This window comes from Phyllobates terribilis, unplaced genomic scaffold, assembly GCF_046119375.1.
Source record: "Phyllobates terribilis strain yellow unplaced genomic scaffold, ASM4611937v1 Scaffold_13__5_contigs__length_258822181, whole genome shotgun sequence".
Classification (NCBI taxonomy): domain Eukaryota; kingdom Metazoa; phylum Chordata; class Amphibia; order Anura; family Dendrobatidae; genus Phyllobates; species Phyllobates terribilis.
Genome location: NW_027362773.1, coordinates 27607234 through 27626434, shown reverse-complemented (window position 1 = coordinate 27626434; position 19201 = coordinate 27607234). Strand labels below are relative to the sequence as shown.

Below are 19201 nucleotides of genomic sequence, written 5' to 3'. Positions count from 1 at the left end.
AATCGATGCTGCTGAGCTCATAAATGTTTTACAGTACCCGGCACAATAACCGGCAGTCATTACTAATTATACAGCACTGCACTGACTTCAGCACACCAAACCAGCAGATGTAATTTGCACACTAAAAATAAAATAGATACAATGTAACATTTCATGGACCAATGCTTCCTCCTACATATTACATGCTGCCTCTGATGGGCAAACAATCCATGAATGATAGGAAGGCCAACATGTGATTCTGAGCAAAGTTATAAGAATTTTCTATTTGTTTTACATTATTTTGTATTTTATGAGCTGTGGATGATTCACAAATGATTCATAGGATTCATTGTATGCAGGGCGTAATTATAATGGGTGCAGGGATTGCAGTCACATCCAAGTCCTAGAGCCTAGAGGAGTTCAGTGGGCCAATTAGGAAATCCAGTACTAATAATGACCCATGATAGTTGGGGTCCTCATTGGGGAATTTGCATTGGAGCACATGAGCTTCAAATTATGCCACTGAAATTGTGTGTTTCTTAAAGAGGTTATCTAGGACTATTTGATTTTTTTTTTACTATGGGCCTAAGAATGAATAAACAGGAAAGTTGTTAACTACCAGCCTGTTCTACCGGGCGCCATCTCAGATCAGTCACGGACCAATCCTGCCGGCAATTCTGCTGCTTCACGTCAACAGAGCAGCTCTTCCTCTTTTGGGCTGCTCTGCCGATGTCATTCTGACTGACCGCTGGCTTCCTGCAGTTAGGCAGCGGGGAGTCGGCTTTCAATCAGCATGACACCGGCAGTCATGCCCCATCAATAGAGCAGAGGGAAAAGAGAAGCCGCTGATCTGTCCACGTTACATCAGCGGAAGCTGCAGAATCGCCAGCAGAAGTTTTCTGTGACCGCTGTGTGCACTCAGAAACCTGCACTTGGAAGAAGACGAAGGTAGTTAGCAACTTCCTGCCTGATAGTTCTTAAGCCCATAGTAAAAAAATCAAATAGTCCTGGCAAACCCCTTTAAAAAGCTATATTACAATTAATATAACCTGTCGAAGAGCTTTCCACAACTTTTCCAGAATCCAAAACATCAAATCTGCTTATGATTGCGCACAAGCAAATTGTTAAAGTGTTATTCCCATCTTAGGCATTTATGGTAAACCACAAGATATACTATAAAAGTCTGATAAATGACGGAACAACTCCCACCACTCTGTGTAGTGCTGGGACCGCAGACAGTGGAGAGGTGCAGCTCATATGAGTCTCTCTCCATTGTCTTCCATTGGAGTTTTATATACAACAGAGCAACTAATCAAGTGCAGCGACTGCATCACCAGGTAGCATGGAGACGGGAGACCTGATTATGGAGAGAGAGATAGGATCCGGCCCACACCTATCAGACATTTTTGGCATATCCTATGGCTATAGCTTAGCATTGGCTGTCATCTAGCTTCATTTATGACATATCCACAGAAATATGTCTCATAGTTGGGAGGTAAGGGATTTCCATTTTCACTAAAGCCTATTGAAGTCACAGAAACAACTAAGCAAGTGAGCCATAATTGTATAAAATGAGAAATCTCCTCGAGTTTTTTTTACCATTTTGACAAATTATGACAACTGAAGAACTTTTTTGGATTTATTTTTCTATTTGAACTGGTTGTTCAATACTGGACAACCGCTTCTTAAATGCTAAGGTGCCCCAATTTAAATAGTAAAACCCATACTCACCTCCCGGACTGGCACCACTCCTGTAATGTCGGCATTGTGTCTCCAGGTGGTCATGTAACATTGCTAGAGCTCCGTTCACTGTTCTCCAAAAGCAACTGTGAACGCTGCACCTAATCAGTGGCTACTGGTAGGCTGCAGCGGTCACATGATATAAACAATGTCATGAGATCGCTGGGGGACATATCGCCAACATTGCAGGAGTGGCATCAGTCAGGTGAGTATATAAATTGGCCCACATGGGAACAGGTAAATCCCCCTCAGGGCCCCTTTGCAGGAATAGGCCCCCCTGCCCTCTTATATGAGCAAGAGTTACCACTTGATATACTTGATTCAATATGTACAAGGTCAGCATCTCATCATTCATTTAAAGAGAACCTGTCACCAGGTCAAAAGTGGCCAGCTTTTGCTCTTATTTTATTCCTGCTGCTCCCCTGAGTATTTTTTTTTAATAAATCCGTTATACTGTCTCATAGATATGAGACTTTTTATTTGGTGGTACTCTTCATGTTTTTTGCCAAAATGGTGCTGCTCACGATGTAATAATGCAGAGCAGTCTAAAGATACACCCCCAGAGTGTGAGCAAAGGCTCATAATTATGGGACAGTATAACAGATTTGATAAAAAAAGGAATTGCTTAGGAGAACAACTGGAGCAAAATTAAACTCTAAACTCTTTAACAAACTACCCATTTTATTATTATATAGAAGCAGAAGTAAATTTGTGAATGAGGGTAATGTAATATTTGCGGAATATGTTGGCGCTATATAAATAAAAAGATTAATAAATAAATAAAATAAAAGATTATTATGTAGCTGAGCAGTGGGCCTCCAGAGTCAGTGTTACTGATGAGTCCTTGGCACCACAGTCTGACACTAAGTATATGTTTTTCTGGGATATGTTAGCCTTTAAGAAGGGGTTGTCAAGTAATGCTTAACATTTTTAAGGTGTAATTTTTTTTTATAATTCATTTTACTTTAACAAAGGTATGCAAACATTTACAATTTGTGTAAATATATTTACTTCTTGACAGTAAATAAGAATATAATTCCATAATGAAGAAACAATGACCGACACTCAGTGATTACTGGATATCTCTCTAGTGCAAATTACCCCAACTGCTCTCCCTGCAAATCTTTTAAGCCAAATCTCATACAACAGTGCGACATTGACCATGTTCACATACAACAGAGATTTACATTTCAGAAATGACAAGAAATCTGCAACAAAATCCACATGTATAGAATGCTAAGGGGTGAAATCTGTGGTGAACATGGAACAAATCCATGACATTTGGAGCATGCTGTGGTTTGAAAATCAGTAGTATATCCATTAATCTGTGCACCATACAACCTATAGACAAGTGAGGTGCTATATCTGGGAAAAATGGTATAACCTTTTCTTCATATATGCACGATCAAGCATTAATTTTATTGTATAAAATTTGTTTCTTCCACTCATCTTTTCCTTTGTTGAAATGTTAAATTTATCTGATATTTGTATGGTCAGATAACTAACTACTGGTGATACAAATTAGATTCTTCAAAATTTTGAGAGATTCTTGATATTTATGGTTCCTAGCCTATTGTTAGCAGTGCAGATTTACACACAGACAATTCTATTTTCTAGCTTCAAAGTCAAAATAGTTATTTGGTTAGTTTGATTTTATTTGCAGATTATAGTCATGTTAGAAAATAAGTTCTACCAGCAAAAACAAGTACAAGTGATATTACCAAACCAGGCACAATGCAGTAAGAGACAAAAGACAATGCAGAGAGATAGGAGAGCTGTCCTGCTGGTGATATCATGGAATGGATGTAATAAATTATATGTAAAAAAAAAACATCCTCAACATGAAGATGAACTAGGAAACTCCTATACATCACAATGGAGACTCCTCAGAGAAATTTGACTTGCAAAGTATAATGTGAGGGTGTACAGAACTGATGCAGCACTGTAGAGGTAAAAATGTCAGGGAAACTGTGATGGATGGATGGATAGATAGATAGATAGATAGATAGATAGATAGATAGATAGACAGATAGAATATAGATATCAGATGGATAGATAGATAGAATATAGATATAAGCTAGATAGATATTAGATAGATATAATATAGACATTAGATAGATAAATAGATAGATAATAGATATAATATAGACAGTAGATAGATTAGATAGATAGATAATAAGTAGGAGATAATAGATAGATAGATAATAAGTAAAAGATAATAGATAGATAGATAGATAGATAGATAGAATATAACCGTTAGATACATAGATAATAAGTAGGAGATAATAGATAGATACAATATAGACATTAGATAGCTAGATAATACATAGATAGACAGAATAGAGACATTCGATAGATAGATAGATAATAGCTAGGTATAATATAGACAGTAGATAGATAATAGATAATAAATAGGAGATAATATATAAATAGATACAATATAGACATTAGATAGATAATACGTAGATAGATGGCTAGATAATAGATAGATATGATATAGACAGTAGATAGATAGATAGATAGATAAATAGGAGATAATAGATAGATACAATATAGACATTAGATAGATAATGATGAATAGATAATAGATTATAGTGATTAGACTATATAGCAGGCCATATGTCAGCTGGCCAGTCCTGTACATAGAAGTGTCAGCTTGGTGGCTCGGTCAGGGTGGTCACTCACCGATGCGTCCTCCCCGGCATAGTGGCTGATGACCCTCAGGCCCCCCGGATGCCTCTTCACCCAGTTAGTGATGTTGTACACCTTGCGGTCTATCACCAGCCATTTGTCGGTCTTGGTGTTGTGTTTCTGCACCTCTTCCCAGGAGTATCGGGGCTCCGACTTGACACATCCAGAGCTGCAGCCCTCTCCATTCTGCCCCCCCTTACCCATGGTAGATCCTCGCTGAGGGGCACTTGGTGCCAACCTGCCCTCTCCTCCTCCGCCTCCTCTTCACTCTGTGGGATGAGAAGTATTAGCAGATCCTCCTGAGTCTCCTTCTGTCCTCCTTGCCTCTTGTCCTGTCTCTTTCCCTGTGGCTCGGGTATCACACCTGTATCATCTATATTGCAGGTATACAGTGTCCGGGGCTCCTCCATTGCAGGACACTTTACATTACTGGCTGTTTATTATGTTTCCGTAAATATTTACGGTTTTGTATTGTCACCAGCACATTGTTACATTACAGCGGTGTCCGTGTATCTCCGTACTGTGCTCCGTGTTATGTGCCTGCTCTCTGCACAGTACAGCTGTATACTCTGTAGTTTACCTGTATACTCTGTATTTTACCTATATACTCTGTATTTTACCTGTATACTCTGTATTTTACCGTCACATCATATTTTAGGAATATTATCTCGTACACCTATAGCCCCTGTATCTATAGATGGTATACTGCACCTATAGTGTTACATTGTACGCTCAGTATTAGTTACATACTATCTAGGATATATTATACTTCTTCACCTTTTACATAAGTGATATCCAGTGCATGTTATACAACACCTGTAGTCTTTATATTACAGTGATATCCTCTATATTACAGCCCATATATGTGTCACCTGTATCCTCTGTCACTGCTCTGCCTGGCTCCCCTGTATATTCCATCTCCTCTGTCACTTGCCCCTGACCCCCCTCCCCCATTATTACCCTTTGCCTCTTTGTCCCCCCCTGTCCTCCACCTGCTGCTACTACTCACCAGAGGCTCCTGCTGCTCTCAGCCCCGGCAGCTCCACATGTAGCCGGCTGCAGGCAGTCCCCACCTCTCCCTCCTCCCGCAGCAGCCTCCCCCTCCTCTCCCCTCCTCTCCCCTGTTTAGGGTTTCCAGGGCAATCAGCAGAGGAGGAGGACCAATCACAGCCCGGGGACCAGGGGCAGCCTACCAGTCATTGGCCCTGGTGGATCTTTCGAAGCTGGAGGACGTGAGGGAATTATCCTTTTTAGCTGGAGGGGGGAGACAGATTACACCCCCGACAACCTGAGCAAGGGGGGAGAGAAGGAAGGGAGGCTTAGTCAGTGCAGAGAGGCTCAGGAGACAGTGATGAGGGGGGGGGGGGGCACTGTCTGCCATAGGAATATAAGGGGTTAATGTGCATCTGCTGATGGAAATTCAGAAATTACAGGGAAGCGAGACAGTGCAGGGTGCAATACTACTGAATGTGGTAGGGGGCGCTAGAGGGCCAGCTCAGATTGCACAGTGCAGACAGATGCCAGAGCAGGTTATCTCAGGAGATGCAGAGGTCGGAGGGGGATCTGTCAGTCAGGGTCAGCTACACTGTAGCAGGGCACATAACCCCTGCAGCCAGCACTCACTGGCCTGCACAGCCCTGTACACACTTATCGGCTACTTTATAGACACTGGACACTCTGGCAACTTTTTAAATGAGCTGGAAGTGGTCATTTAAATGAGCATAACAAATATATCTGAAGCTTTACTTCAGGAGTAGTCCAATAACTGAACTGAACAATAGTGAGGACATCCAATTCTCTATCACTGACCTGTAGATCCAGCAGCAGATGCTTATAATGGTTACATTCTGCAACCATGTTAGGGAATTGGTTCATGGGCCATTCCCAGATATTTACACTGTATATAATACCTCCAAAAAGTATTCATACCTCGTGAATTTTTCCAATTTTTTTCACGTTACACCCACAAACTTAAATATACTTTATTTGGATTTTATGTGATATAGCAACAGAAAGAGGCAAGTATTTGTGAAGTTATACATGGTCTTCTAAATATTTAAAAAATATAAAGCTGTGCATTTGTATTCAGCCCCCATGGGTCAATGCTTTGTAGGACCATCTTTCATTGCAATGCTGCAGTCTTTTGGGGTCTGTCTCTACCAGTTTTGCACATATAGAGGTGACATTTTTGCCCATTTTTTGCACTCTTGCTCAAAATTGGGTGGAGATTGGATGGAGGTGTCTGTGAACAGCAATTTTCAAGTCTTGTCACAGATTCTCAATGGGATGTAGGTCTGGACTGTGACTGGGCCATTCACAGACGAATATGCTTTGATCTATACCATCCATTGTAGCTCTGGCAAGATGTTTAGGGCCATTGTCCTGCTGGAAGGTGAACCTGTGCCCCAGTCTCATGTCTTTGCAGCCTCTAACAGGTTTACTCCAGGATTGCCCTGTATTTAGCTCCATCCAGCTTCACGTCAATTCTGACCAGCTTCCCTGTCCCTGCTGAAGAAAAGCCTCCCCACAACATAATGTTGCCACCACCCTGTCGGATGGTGAGAATGGTGTTTTCAGGGCAATGTGTAATGTTAGTTTTCCTCCACACATAGCATTCTGTATATAGCCCAAAAAGTTGTACTTTGGTCTCATCTGGACAGAGCACCTTCTTCCACATGTTCGCTGTGTCCCGTACATGGCTTTTTGCACACTGCAAATGGGACTTCTTATGGCTTGTTTTCCAAAAAGGCTTTCTTCTTATCACTCTTCTATAAAGGCATAAAGGTCAGATTGGTGGAGTATATGAGTAATAGTCGTCCTGTGGACAGATTCTCCCCACTGAGCTGTGGATCTCTGCAGCTCCTCCAGAGTGACTATGGGCCCCTTGGCTGCTTCTCTAATTAGTGCTCTCCTTGCTTGGGCTGTCAGTTTAGGCGGACGCCATGTATTGTTAGGTTGGCAGTTGTGCCGTACTCCTTCCATTTTTAAATGATGGATTGAACAGTGTTCCGTGACATGTTCACAGCTTGGGCTATTTTTTTTATAACCTAACCCTGCTTTACTCTTCTCCCCAACTTTATCCCTGACCTGTCTGGTCTTTTCCTTGGTTTTTATGATACAGTTTTATCCCTAATGTTCTCAAACAAACCTCTGATGCCTTCACAGAACATCTGTAATTATACTGATAATAAATTACACACAGGTGGAATCAGTTTAATTATGTGACTTCTGGAGGCAATAGGATTGTATTTAGGGGTATCAAACTACAGGGGGTTGAATTCAAATGCATGTCACCTTTTTCAGATTTATATTTTTTAAATAATTAGAAAACCATGTATCATTTCCTTTTCACTTCACAAATACTTGCTACTTTGTGTTGGTATATCATATAAAATCCCCCAAAAATTTATTAAAGTTTGTGGGTGTAACATGAAAAAATGTGAAAAAGTTCTATGAATACTTGTTCAAGGCACTGTCTGTGTATGGTTTCTATAATGCTGCTATTTATTTGTGTGTACAGTTTTTCATTGCTGTTTAATGGCATTGCCAGACCGGCCATCGAACAAATTTGGAAATGCCAGATGGACCGGTCTGGCCGTGGGCTGCATCAATTGTGACACTGGGGATGTCGTTCAGCATGATGACATCACTGCACTACGTTCACTGCAAAACAGAAGATGAGACAGGCTGCAGCTGGATTAGGTGAGTGTAAAGGTTTTTTTGTGGGTTGTGGGGGACCAACATACTGTACTAGGGCAGTGGGGGAACGTCATACTGTACGGGGGATGTGGGGGAACATCATGCTGTATTGGTGCTTTAGGGGAACATCAGACTATATGAGGGCTTTGGGGGGACCATTATACTATAGGGCTATACTAAATTAGCATTAAATAAAAGGCCCATATCTCTGGAACCATATGGTGGATTTAAGAAAAAAAAAAGAAAAAACAAACAAACAGCAAACTCAGAGAAATAGGGGGAATAAAATAAGTGCAAAAACTGCCTACTTTTGACCTGGTGACAGGTCATGTTTAACCATACAATGCATCTGGTCGCAGATATCAGATATGTATAACCCAATGTAACTGACTGTAGAAATCAATGTACACTACAGTTGAAAACAGAAGTTTACATACAGTATATAAAAAGACACATATGCATGTGACGCGCCCCCTGGGCCGTGTGTGTGTAGGGGAATACCCGGAACCGAGTCTCTGTGCAACGCTGGGGGTTGTAGTCTCCGTGGCGGCGACCCGGTCCCGTGGCTCAGGGTGGTCAAACCAGTGGCGGATCTCTCTCTTTGGTTCTTGTAATACTTAAATGGCCGACTACGCCACCCGTGGATTGCGGTCACTGATAACCGCCGCTGCGGGCAGACCGCTGAGTCTGATGTTGTGTGCGCAGCAGGGGGTAGTATAACTCCCCACGGGAGGAGTATAGCCTCAGGGCAGGGAGTACAGATGGTGGGGGTGATGGTGCGCGGGAGCATCAGTAATGACTCAGAGTCCAGTGATGCAGTTCAGGGTCTTTACTCACAGTTTTACACTCCAAGCCACTTCTGCAGATGATGGCTGCCCACGTCGTGCTGTGCTCACCAGGTGAGGGGCTCGGCCAACTCCCAGGCACCTTTGGAGTGCTTTTCAGGATCCCCTTCGTGTGTCCTTTCTCTGGCCTGTCGTACCCCACAATTGACCACGTTTCTGTCCAGCTGCCTCGGGCCTTGGCGGGCAAACGTATGTTCCGTTTCCCTGGGTCCTATATGGTGCCTTCCTAACGGGTGTAATGAGGGGCCGTGCATGTACAATGCCACGGCCTCCGGTTGCTAGCTGAGGGTAGTTGCTCTCCTCCACTAGATGAGGGATCCGGTTCCCTTTTCTTGACCTGACCCCCCTACTCTTGTAGCGGCGGGCGTGCGGTGGCGGCTGGCCGGTCCACATCCCTGGGGTCCCTTCAGTCTTCTCCTAGAGCTTCCTCCGTTCTTCTCCCTTCCTTCGTTCTCCTCCAGGCCCAGGCCTTAAGACTTGGCCTGCCTGTGGAGCAGAGCCCATGCTGAGCCTCTGCTCCCAGCCTCCTTCTCTCTCTGCTCTCTGCTTTCTTTTCTCTCACTCACTCTAAGATGGTGCCCACCTTATATACTCCTCTATACAGTGCACCCTGGATCTACTCTCCCCACCCACACACTACTGGGTTCCCCCTTTCTAGGTGTTCCCTCCCCCCACTCTAGCCAGGGACAGGGACAGTTGTGCTCACTCATTGTCGCCCTGTCCCCCGGAAATGTGGTGTAGTGCATGTGGGTGTTAGGGTCCTGAGCCACACTCCATTCTTACCTGGAAGTGAGATATCACACCTCTGGGTGAGATGCAATACCTCTGTAGCGACCGAACCCTCGGGGCGCTACACATGTTTTTCTCAATATCTGACATGAAATCAGAATAAACCTTTGCGTTTTAGGTCAATTAGGATTACCATAATTTTTAATATTTGCCAAATGCCAGAATAATGAGAGAGAGAGAATGTTTTAAGGCATTTTTTATTAATTACTGCAAAGTCAAAAGTTTACATACACTAAGATTACTATGCCTTTAAACAATTCTGGAATGCCCATATGATGATGTCATGTGTTTGGAAGCTTCTTTGTGGCAACTTCTGAGTTAATTAGAGACACACCTGTGGATGTATTTTAATGCACACCTGAAACACACTGCTTCTATATGTAGCATCATGGGAAAGTCTAAAGAAATCAGCCAAGATATCAGGAAGAGAATTATGGACTTGCGCAAGTCTGGCTCATCCTTGGGTACAATTTCAAGATATCTGAAGGTGCCTCGTTCATCTGTACAAACAATTATGCACAACTACAAACAAGATAGGAATGTCCATCCATCATACCACTAAGGAAGGAGACAGGTTCTGTGTCCCAGAGATGAACGTGCTTTGGTCCGACATATGCATATCAACCCAAAGACAAAAGCAAAAGACCTTGTGAAGATGATGGCAGAAGCTGGCAAGATTGTGTCAATATCCACAGTGAAACGAGTACTGTATCAACATCGGCTGAAAGTTCACTCTGCCAGGAAAAAGCCATTACTCCAAAAGAAACGTAAAAAAGCCAGATTAATGTTTGCAAATGCACACAGGAACAAAAACCTTAATTTTTGGAGACATGTCCTGTGGTCTGATGAAACTAAAATTTAACTTTTTGGGCATAATGACCATCGTTATGTTTGGAGGAAAAAGGGAGAAGCTTGGAACCTAAGAACACCATCCCAACTGTGAAACACGGGGGTGGCAGCGGCGTGAGTTTGTTTTGCTGCAGGAAGGACTTCACAAAATAGATGGCATCATCAGAAAAGAAGATTATGTGTAAATACTGAAGCAACATCTCAGGACATCAGCCAGGAAGTAAAAGCTTGGGTGGAAATAGGTCTTCTAAATGGACAATGACCCGAAGCATACTGCCAAAATGGTAACACAGTGGCTTAAGGATAACAAAGTCAATGTTTTGAAGTGGCCATCACAAAGCCTTGATCTCAATCCTATTGAAAATGTATGGGCAAAGCTGAAAAGGCAGGTGCGAGCAAGGCGACCTACAAACCTAGATCAGTTACACCAGTTTTGTCAGGAGGAATGGGCCCAAATTCCGACCAACTATTGTGAGAAGCTTTGTGGAAGGATATCCCAAACGTCTGACCCAAGTCATTCAGTTTAAGGGCAATGGTACCAAATACTAAAGAAATATATGTAAACTTAGAGAAATACATGGATACGTGTCTTTTTATATAGTGTATGTACATTTCTGGTTTCAACCGTATATTTCTTGCACTATAGAGTGAAATTTGGTTGACCGTTACATTGTACAATTCAAGCCACATTTCCATTTGCGCTAGGCAGTATACTACAGAAGTTTCCAATAATAATCCTGAATTTTCACTGCTCTAATATGGATCCACACAGAACGACATCGCTATTGTCCAGAATAGTATCAAATCTTATCATGTAAAATCACAAAAATTCTTTCCTAGAAACATCTTAGGAAGGTGTTCCTTGTATACAGTATACATATGTATTCCGCTCTCATTCTGACTCCAATATAGGCCATATTATGCTGTTTAAGCATTGTTCACATGATGCATTGATTATGCTTTTTTTTGCCAGGTTTTTCCAAAAACACACTTTTGGATTGCAGCAAAAACAAATTGGGAACGCAGGGTGTGAACAAGGCCTGTGTCCTCCAGTGATCTGAACAGTCTCATCAGCTATCTTTCCTAACTTCCCCATACAAATGAGCCGAGCTTTAACCTCTTAGTGACCGAGCCAATTATGTCCTTAATGTTCAAGCCAAATTTTACAATTCTGACCAGTGTCACTTTATGAGGTAATGACTCTGGAACGTTTCAACGAATCCCACTGATTCTGAGATTGTTTTTGCGTGACATATTGTACTCCATGATAGTGGTAAAATTTCTTCAATATGACTTGCGTTTAATTGTGAAAATAATGGAAATTTGGAGAAAATTTTGAAACTTGCAATTTTCAAACTTTGAATTCTTATGCCCTTAAATCAGAGAGATATGTCACACAAATAGGTAATAAATAACATTTCCCACATGTCTATTTTAGATTAGCACAATTTTTGAAACAACATTTTTTTGGTAGGAAGTTATAAGGGTTAATAGTTGACCTGGGATTTCTCATTTTTCCAACAAAATTTACAAAATCATTTTTTAACGGACCACGTCACATTTGAAGTGACTTTTAGAGGTCTATCAGACAGAAAATACCCAAAAGTGATACCATTCTAAAAACTACACCCCACAAGGTGCTCAAAACCACATTCAAGAAGTTTATTAACCCTTCACATGCTTCACAGGAACTGAAGCAACGTGGAAGGAAAAAATGAACATTTAAGCTTTTTTCACAAAATGTTTACTTCAGACCCAAATTTTTTTATTTTCACAAGGGTAACGAGAGAAAGTGGACCATGAAATTTGTTGTGCAATTTATCCTGAGTAAGTTTATACCCTATATGTGTGGGAAAACCACTGTTTGGGCACATGGCAGAACTTGGAAGGGAAGAAGCACCGTTTGACTTTTTGAACACAAAATTGACTTGAATCGAGAGCGGATGCCATGTTACGTTTGGAGAGCCCCTGATGTTCCTAAACAGTGGAAACCCCCCCACAAGTGACCCCAATTTGGAAATTAGATCCCTAAAGGAATCTATCTAGATGTGTGGTGAGAACCTTGAACCGCCAGGTGCTTCACAGGAGTTTATAACGTAGAGTCGTGAAAATTAAAAATCACATTTTTCTTCACAAAAATGTACTTTGAGCCCCATTTTTTTTTATTTTCACAATGGTAACAGGAGAAAATGGACGCCAAAATTTGTTGTGCAATTTCTTCTGAGTACGCTAATACCCCATATGTAGGGTAAAACCACTGTTTGGGTGCAAGGTTCGGAAGGAAAGGAGCATTGTTTGACTTTTTGAATGCAAAAAATGGCTGGAATTGAGAGCGGATGCCATGTTGCGGTTGGAGAGCCCCTGATGTCCCTAAACAGTGGAAACCCCCACAAGTTCCCACCATTTTGGAAACTAGACCCCTCGAGGAATGTATCTAGATATCTGGTGAACACCTTGAACCCCCAGGTGCTTCACAAAAGTTTATAAAGTAGAGCAGTGAAAATAAAAAAATCACATTTTTACCACAAAAATTAACTTTTAGCCCCAATTTTTTTTATTTTCATAAGGGTAACAGGAGAAAATGGACCCCAAAATTTGTTGTGCAGTTGCTCCTGAGTATGGAGATACCCCATATGTAGGGGAAAACTATTGTTTGGGTGCACAGCAGGGCTTGGAAAGGAAGGAGTGACATTTGGAAAGTAGACTTTGATGGAATGGTCTGCAGGCGTCATGTCACATTTGGAGAGCCCCTGATATGCCTAAACAGCGAAAACCCCGACAATTACCCTATTTTGGAAACTAGACCACTCAAGGATTTTATCCAGGGGTACAGTGAGCATTTTGAACCCAGAGGTACTACACAGAATTTGATGACATTAGGTCATCATATTGAAAATGTTAATTTTTTTCACGAAAATGTAGTTTTATGCCCAAATTTGTAATTTTTACAATGGATAATCGAAGAAAACAGACCCCCATAATTTGTCATGCTATTTCTCCCGAACGCAAAAATGCTCCATATGTCATCAGAAATTACTGTTAGGCCACACGTCAGGGCTGAGAAGGAAGGAGCACTATTTGACTTTTGGAGCACAGATTTTGATAGAATAGTTTGTCAGTGACATTTGTGGAGCCCCGAAGGTGCCAGAACAGCAGAAAAAAATGAAAAGTGACCCCATCGTAGAAATTACACATCTCAATGAATTCATCTACTGCTTCAGTGACTATTATGTAACATCCACGCCGGGCTTTATCCTGGAGAATTCCAAATATGCCAGTTTAGTGCCCATACATTGTACCCCCATATATTGTAGAGACCCATACATTTCTCCTGGTGACACACACCCCGTAAATTGTTAAGTGCTCTCTCTCCTCTACAATAATGCCAAACATGTGACTACTTACTGCGGTTTAGGAACAGTGGGGCTTAGAAAGAGGGGGACATTTGAATTTGGGAGCGCAGAATTCACTAGATTTTATTTGAGGGGGTGGGAGCCGTCGCTTTTCCAGAGTCTTTGTTCTATCAGTAACGTGGGACCCCCTATAGTTCCAGTGACAGATGACGAACCTGAGAAGGGGCTGGTTTTGTGTGGGATAAATTAGGGGTTTTATTAGTAACATTTTGGGGTACATCATTTTCGATTGCTTCCAGAATAAGACTGGATGGCCAGTCTACGCTGAGCACTTACGTTGGGGTTTCGGTGTAAATCTCACAAAAATGTGATTCAGACGAAACCCCTGACGGAACCACCCACCGTAATGAGGCAGATGGGGACACTTTGGAGTCTGTTTGACGTCTGCTCCAGTGGTCTCCATCTTTTTAGGCATGCACAGATCTGTGGTCACCCACACTTGTGTGCTAAAAAAAGCCTAAAATGACGGGACACCACCGGAACAGAGACCAGTCCAAAGTGACTCCATCGGCCTCGTAAGTGAGTGGTTCCATCTGGGGTTTTGTCTGAATTGCGGTTTTGGGGAATTTTGGAGGCAAAATAAACAAATAGACAGCAGTACGAGAATAGTCCTTATTTTTATTTTTTTTGCTGTTCACCGTGCGGTGTAAGTGATAAGGCGGATTTAATCTTCGGGTCGATGCGATTACAGCGATACCAAATTTATATGTTTGTTTTAGGTTTTGCTGCAATCACACAGTAAAAATGTTTTTTTTTTATATAAAAAGTCGTTTTTTTCGTCACTATATTCTGAGGGCTGTAACTTATTTATTTTTTTGGTGAACAGAGCTGTATGAAGGTTTATTTTTTGCGGGACGAGTTGCAGATTTTTGGTACCATTTTGGGGCATATAGTAATTTTTGATCGCTTTTTATTAAGATTTTTCAGACACAGAATCAAAAAAAAACAACAATTCAGTTATTGTTTTTATTTTTTGCGCTGTTCACCGTGTGGTAAAAGTGATAAGACCGATTTGTTTGTCGGGTCGGTACGATTACAGCAATACCAGATTTATATATACAGTGCCTACAAGTAGTATTCAACCCCCTGCAGATTTAGCTGGTTTGATAAGATGCAAATAAGTTAGAGCCTTCAAACTGCAAACGAGAGTAGGTTTTATGAAGCATAAATCTTACAAACCAAAAAGTTATGTTGCTCAGTTGAATTTTATTAAATTTTAAACATAAAAGTGTGGGTCAATTATTATACAACCCCTATGTTTAATATTTTGTGGAATAACCCTTGTTTGCAATTACAGCTAATGATCGTCTTTTATAAGACCTGATCAGGCCGGCACAGGTCTGTGGAGTTATCTTGGCCCACTCCTCCATGCAGATCTTCTCCAAGTTATCTAGGTTCTTTGGGTGTCTCATGTGGACTTTATTCTTGAGCTCCTTCCACAAGTTTTCAATTGGGTTAAGGTCAGGAGACTGACTAGGCCACTCCAACACCTTGACTTTTTCCCTCTTGAACCAGGCCTTGGTTTTCTTGGCTGTGTGCTTTGGGTCGTTGTCTTGTTGGAAGATGAAATTACGACCCATCTTAAGATCCTTGATGGAGGAGCGGAGGTTCTTGGCCAAAATCTCCAGGTAGGCCGTGCTATCCATCTTCCCATGGATGCGGACCAGATGGCCAGGCCCCTTGGCTGAGAAACAGCCCCACAGCATGATGCTGCCACCACCATGCTTGACTGTAGGGATGGTATTCTTGGGGTTGTATGCAGTGCCATCCAGTCTCCAAACGTCACGTGTGTGGTTGGCACCAAAGATCTCGATCTTGGTCTCATCAGACCATAGAACCTTGAACCAGTCTGTCTCAGAGTCCTCCAAGTGATCATGAGCAAACTGTAGACGAGCCTTGACATGACGCTTTGAAAGTAAAGGTACCTTACGGGCTCGTCTGGAACGGAGACCATTGCGGTGGAGTACGTTACTTATGGTATTGACTGAAACCAATGTCCCCACTGCCATGAGATCTTCCCGGAGCTCCTTCCTTGTTGTCCTTGGGTTAGCTTTGACTCTTCGGACAAGCCTGGCCTCGGCACGGGAGGACACTTTCAAAGGCTGTCCAGGCCGTGGAAGGCTAACAGTAGTTCCATAAGCCTTCCACTTACGGATGATGCTCCCAACAGTGGAGACAGGTAGGCCCAACTCCTTGAAAAGGGTTTTGTACCCCTTGCCAGCCTTGTGACCCTCCACGATCTTGTCTCTGATGGCCTTGGAATGCTCCTTTGTCTTTCCCATGTTGACCATGTCTGAGTGCTGTTCACAAGTTTGGGGAGGGTCTTAAATAGTCAGAAAAGGCTGGCAAAAGAGATCTTTAATCCACACATGTGAAGCTCATTATTCTTGGTGCCTGAACTACTTCTTAATACTTTAGGGGGACCAAACAGAATTCTTGTGGTTTGAGGGGTTGAATAATAAATGACACTCTGAATTAACTTTTAACGTTTTAAAAAAAAAATAAAAATTAGCTGCAGTGCATTTCCCACTTCCAGGCTGATCTACAGTACAAATGTCACAATGCCAAGTCAATTCCGCATGTGTCAACCAGCTAAATCTGCAGGGGGTTGAATACTACTTGTAGGCACTGTATGTTTTATGCATTGCTATTTTTACACACTAAAAACAGTATTTTACAAAAAAAAAATTGATTTTGCATTGTCATTCTGAGATATGTAACTTTTTCATTTTTTTTCTGAATGAACCATATTATGGCTTGTTTTTTTGCGGTTTGGTCTGTTTATTTATATAATCACTTTTTATTTACTTTTTTGTGAGTCAGTATGATGAAAAAGCGACATTTTTGGAGTGTTCTTTTTTTCTTTACAACATTCGCCAAACGGAATAAATACCATGACAGTTTTATAGAGCGGGTCATTCTGGACGTGTCGATACCAATTATACGTACATTTTTTTGTTTATTTTTGTTTTATCACAAACGCTGCATTTTGAGCAGCAAAACGGATTTTAGTAATTTGGTTGTGCTTTTTTTTTTTTACTTTTTTACATATTTTATTACACTTTGTTTTTACTTTTTCACTAAATCCCACTGTGGGACATGTGGTGTCATTTTCACTTTGATTGCTGGTATCATACACCGCAGTACTCCTGTACTGCAGTGCATGAGACCTGTCAGTGAGTCACTGACTCAGCCTGACTGTGCCTGTGAGATCCAGCTTATTACTGGACCTCACAGGCCACCGTACCCTGGGATCATCACATGATCTCAGGGTACTACAGTAACCATTGGGACCCGCGGAAGTCCAATGGTTACTAAGGGGGTCTTGCGACCCCATAGTAACCACTTAAATAGTGCTGTCGCGATTTACAGCGGTATTTAAGGGGTTAATCGGCCTCGATCGGCATCGAAACCAGACAGGGCCGATACTGCAGGGTGTCAGCTGTTACCGACAGCTGACACCCGTGGGAATCGCCGCTGCCGGGTGGTGCTATTCACTTATTCCTCAGCGCTGTGAAAGAGCAGCGTGAAGCATAAGTCTAGCTGTCTACAAATATCTCAAGGGCTGTCACATTGTTGAAGGATCATCTTTATTCTCATTTGCACAAGGAATGACTAGAAGCAATGGAATGAAACTGAATGGGAAGAGACACAGATTAGATATTAGAAAAAACTTTTTGACAGTTAGGGTGATTAATGAGTGGAACAGGTGGCCACGAGAGGTGGTGAGTTCCCCTTCAATGGAAGTCTTCAAACAGAGGCTGGACCATGGGCGTACCCAGGATCAAAACTAGGGGGGGGGCAAGCCATGGTCACAGATACCGAAGAGAAATATATGTATAGTACAATGCAAAGATTTCACTTCTTACATTACATGAGTGATATCTATTGTACATTCCACAATAGCTCAGAAACCGGCGAATCGCTCCACACAGTATACTGGCCACCATAAAATGCCCCATACAGGATACTGGTCCCCATATAACGCTCCATACAGGATACTGGCCCCATATAACGCTCAATACAGAATACTGGCTCCCATATAACGCTCCATACAGGATACTGGCCCCATATAACGCTCAATACAGAATACTGGCTCCCATATAATGCTCCATACAGGATACTGGCCCCCATATAACGTTCCATACAGAATACTGGCCCCCATATAATGCTCCAGGCAGGATACTGGCCCCCATATAACTCTCCATGCAGGATACTGCCCCCCCATATAACGCGCCATACAGAATACTGGCCCCCATATAACGCTCCATACAGAATACTGGCTCCCATATAACGCTCCATACAGGATACTGGCCCCCATATAATGCTCCATACAGAATACTGGCCCCCATATAACGCTCCATACAGAATACTGGCCCCCATATAACACTCCATACAGGATACTGGCCCCCATATAATGCTCCATACAGAATACTGGCCCCCATAAAATGCTCCATACAGAATACTGACCCCCATATAACGCTCCATACGGAATACTGGCCCCCATATAACACTCCATACAGGATACTGGCCCCCATATAACGCTCCATACGGAATACTGGCCCCCATATAACACTCCATACAGGATACTGGCCCCCATATAACACTCCATACAGGATACTGGCCCCCATATAACACTCCATACAGGATACTGGCCCCCATATAACGCTCCATGCAGGATACTGGCCCCCATATAATGCTCCATGCAGGATACTGGCCCCCATATAACGCTCCATGCAGGATACTGGCCCCATATAACGCTCCATACAGAATACTGGCCCCCATATAACGCTCGATACAGAATACTGGCCCCCATATAACGCTCCATGCAGGCTGTTCCCCACACATAATGCCTCATGCAGTCTGTTCCCCCCCACATAATGCCCCACGCAGGCTGTTCCCCCCACATAAAGCCCCATGCAGGCTGTTCCCCCCACATAATGCCCCATGCAGGCTGTTCCCCCCCATATAATGCCCCATGTAGGATGTCACCCCACCTTATAATGCCCCATGCAGGATGACACCCCCCCTTCCTTATAATGCCCCATGCAGGATGTCACCCCCCCCTCCCTTATAATGCCCCATGCAGGATGTCACCCCCCCTCCCTTATAATGCCCCATGCAGGATGTCACCCCCCCTATAATGCCCCATGCAGGATGTCACCCCCCCCTTATAATGCCCCATGCAGGATGTCA

The 19201-nt window shown here is 42.5% G+C and overlaps 1 protein-coding gene and 1 long non-coding RNA gene across 6 annotated transcripts in view; one reads left to right on the top strand and one right to left on the bottom strand.

The window, feature by feature from the left end:
• The window catches only part of LOC141173673 (fatty acid desaturase 2-like), a 32958-nt gene extending 27386 nt beyond the window's left edge, over positions 1-5572 (bottom strand). The window contains exons 1-2 of one of the 4 annotated variants that reach the window (XM_073657991.1): positions 5420-5572; positions 4405-4679 (exon numbers count right to left, since the gene is read on the bottom strand). In XM_073657991.1, the coding sequence (XP_073514092.1) occupies positions 4405-4614 (210 nt within the window). In that variant the 5' untranslated portion in view covers positions 4615-4679; positions 5420-5572. Of the gene's footprint in view, positions 1-4404; positions 4680-5187; positions 5381-5419 lie in introns of those variants that run through there. The other 3 variants (XM_073657992.1, XM_073657993.1, XM_073657994.1) reach the window with 3 other exon arrangements.
• LOC141173674 (uncharacterized) overlaps positions 1-19201 on the top strand; it is an 82550-nt gene that overhangs the window by 48757 nt on the left and 14592 nt on the right. The window contains exons 1-2 of one of the 2 annotated variants that reach the window (XR_012252654.1): positions 5520-5642; positions 7931-8112. The exons of the other annotated variant lie outside the window; for it this stretch is intronic. This is a non-coding gene — a long non-coding RNA (uncharacterized lncRNA). Of the gene's footprint in view, positions 1-5519; positions 5643-7930; positions 8113-19201 lie in introns of those variants that run through there. 2 annotated transcript variants of the gene reach the window in all.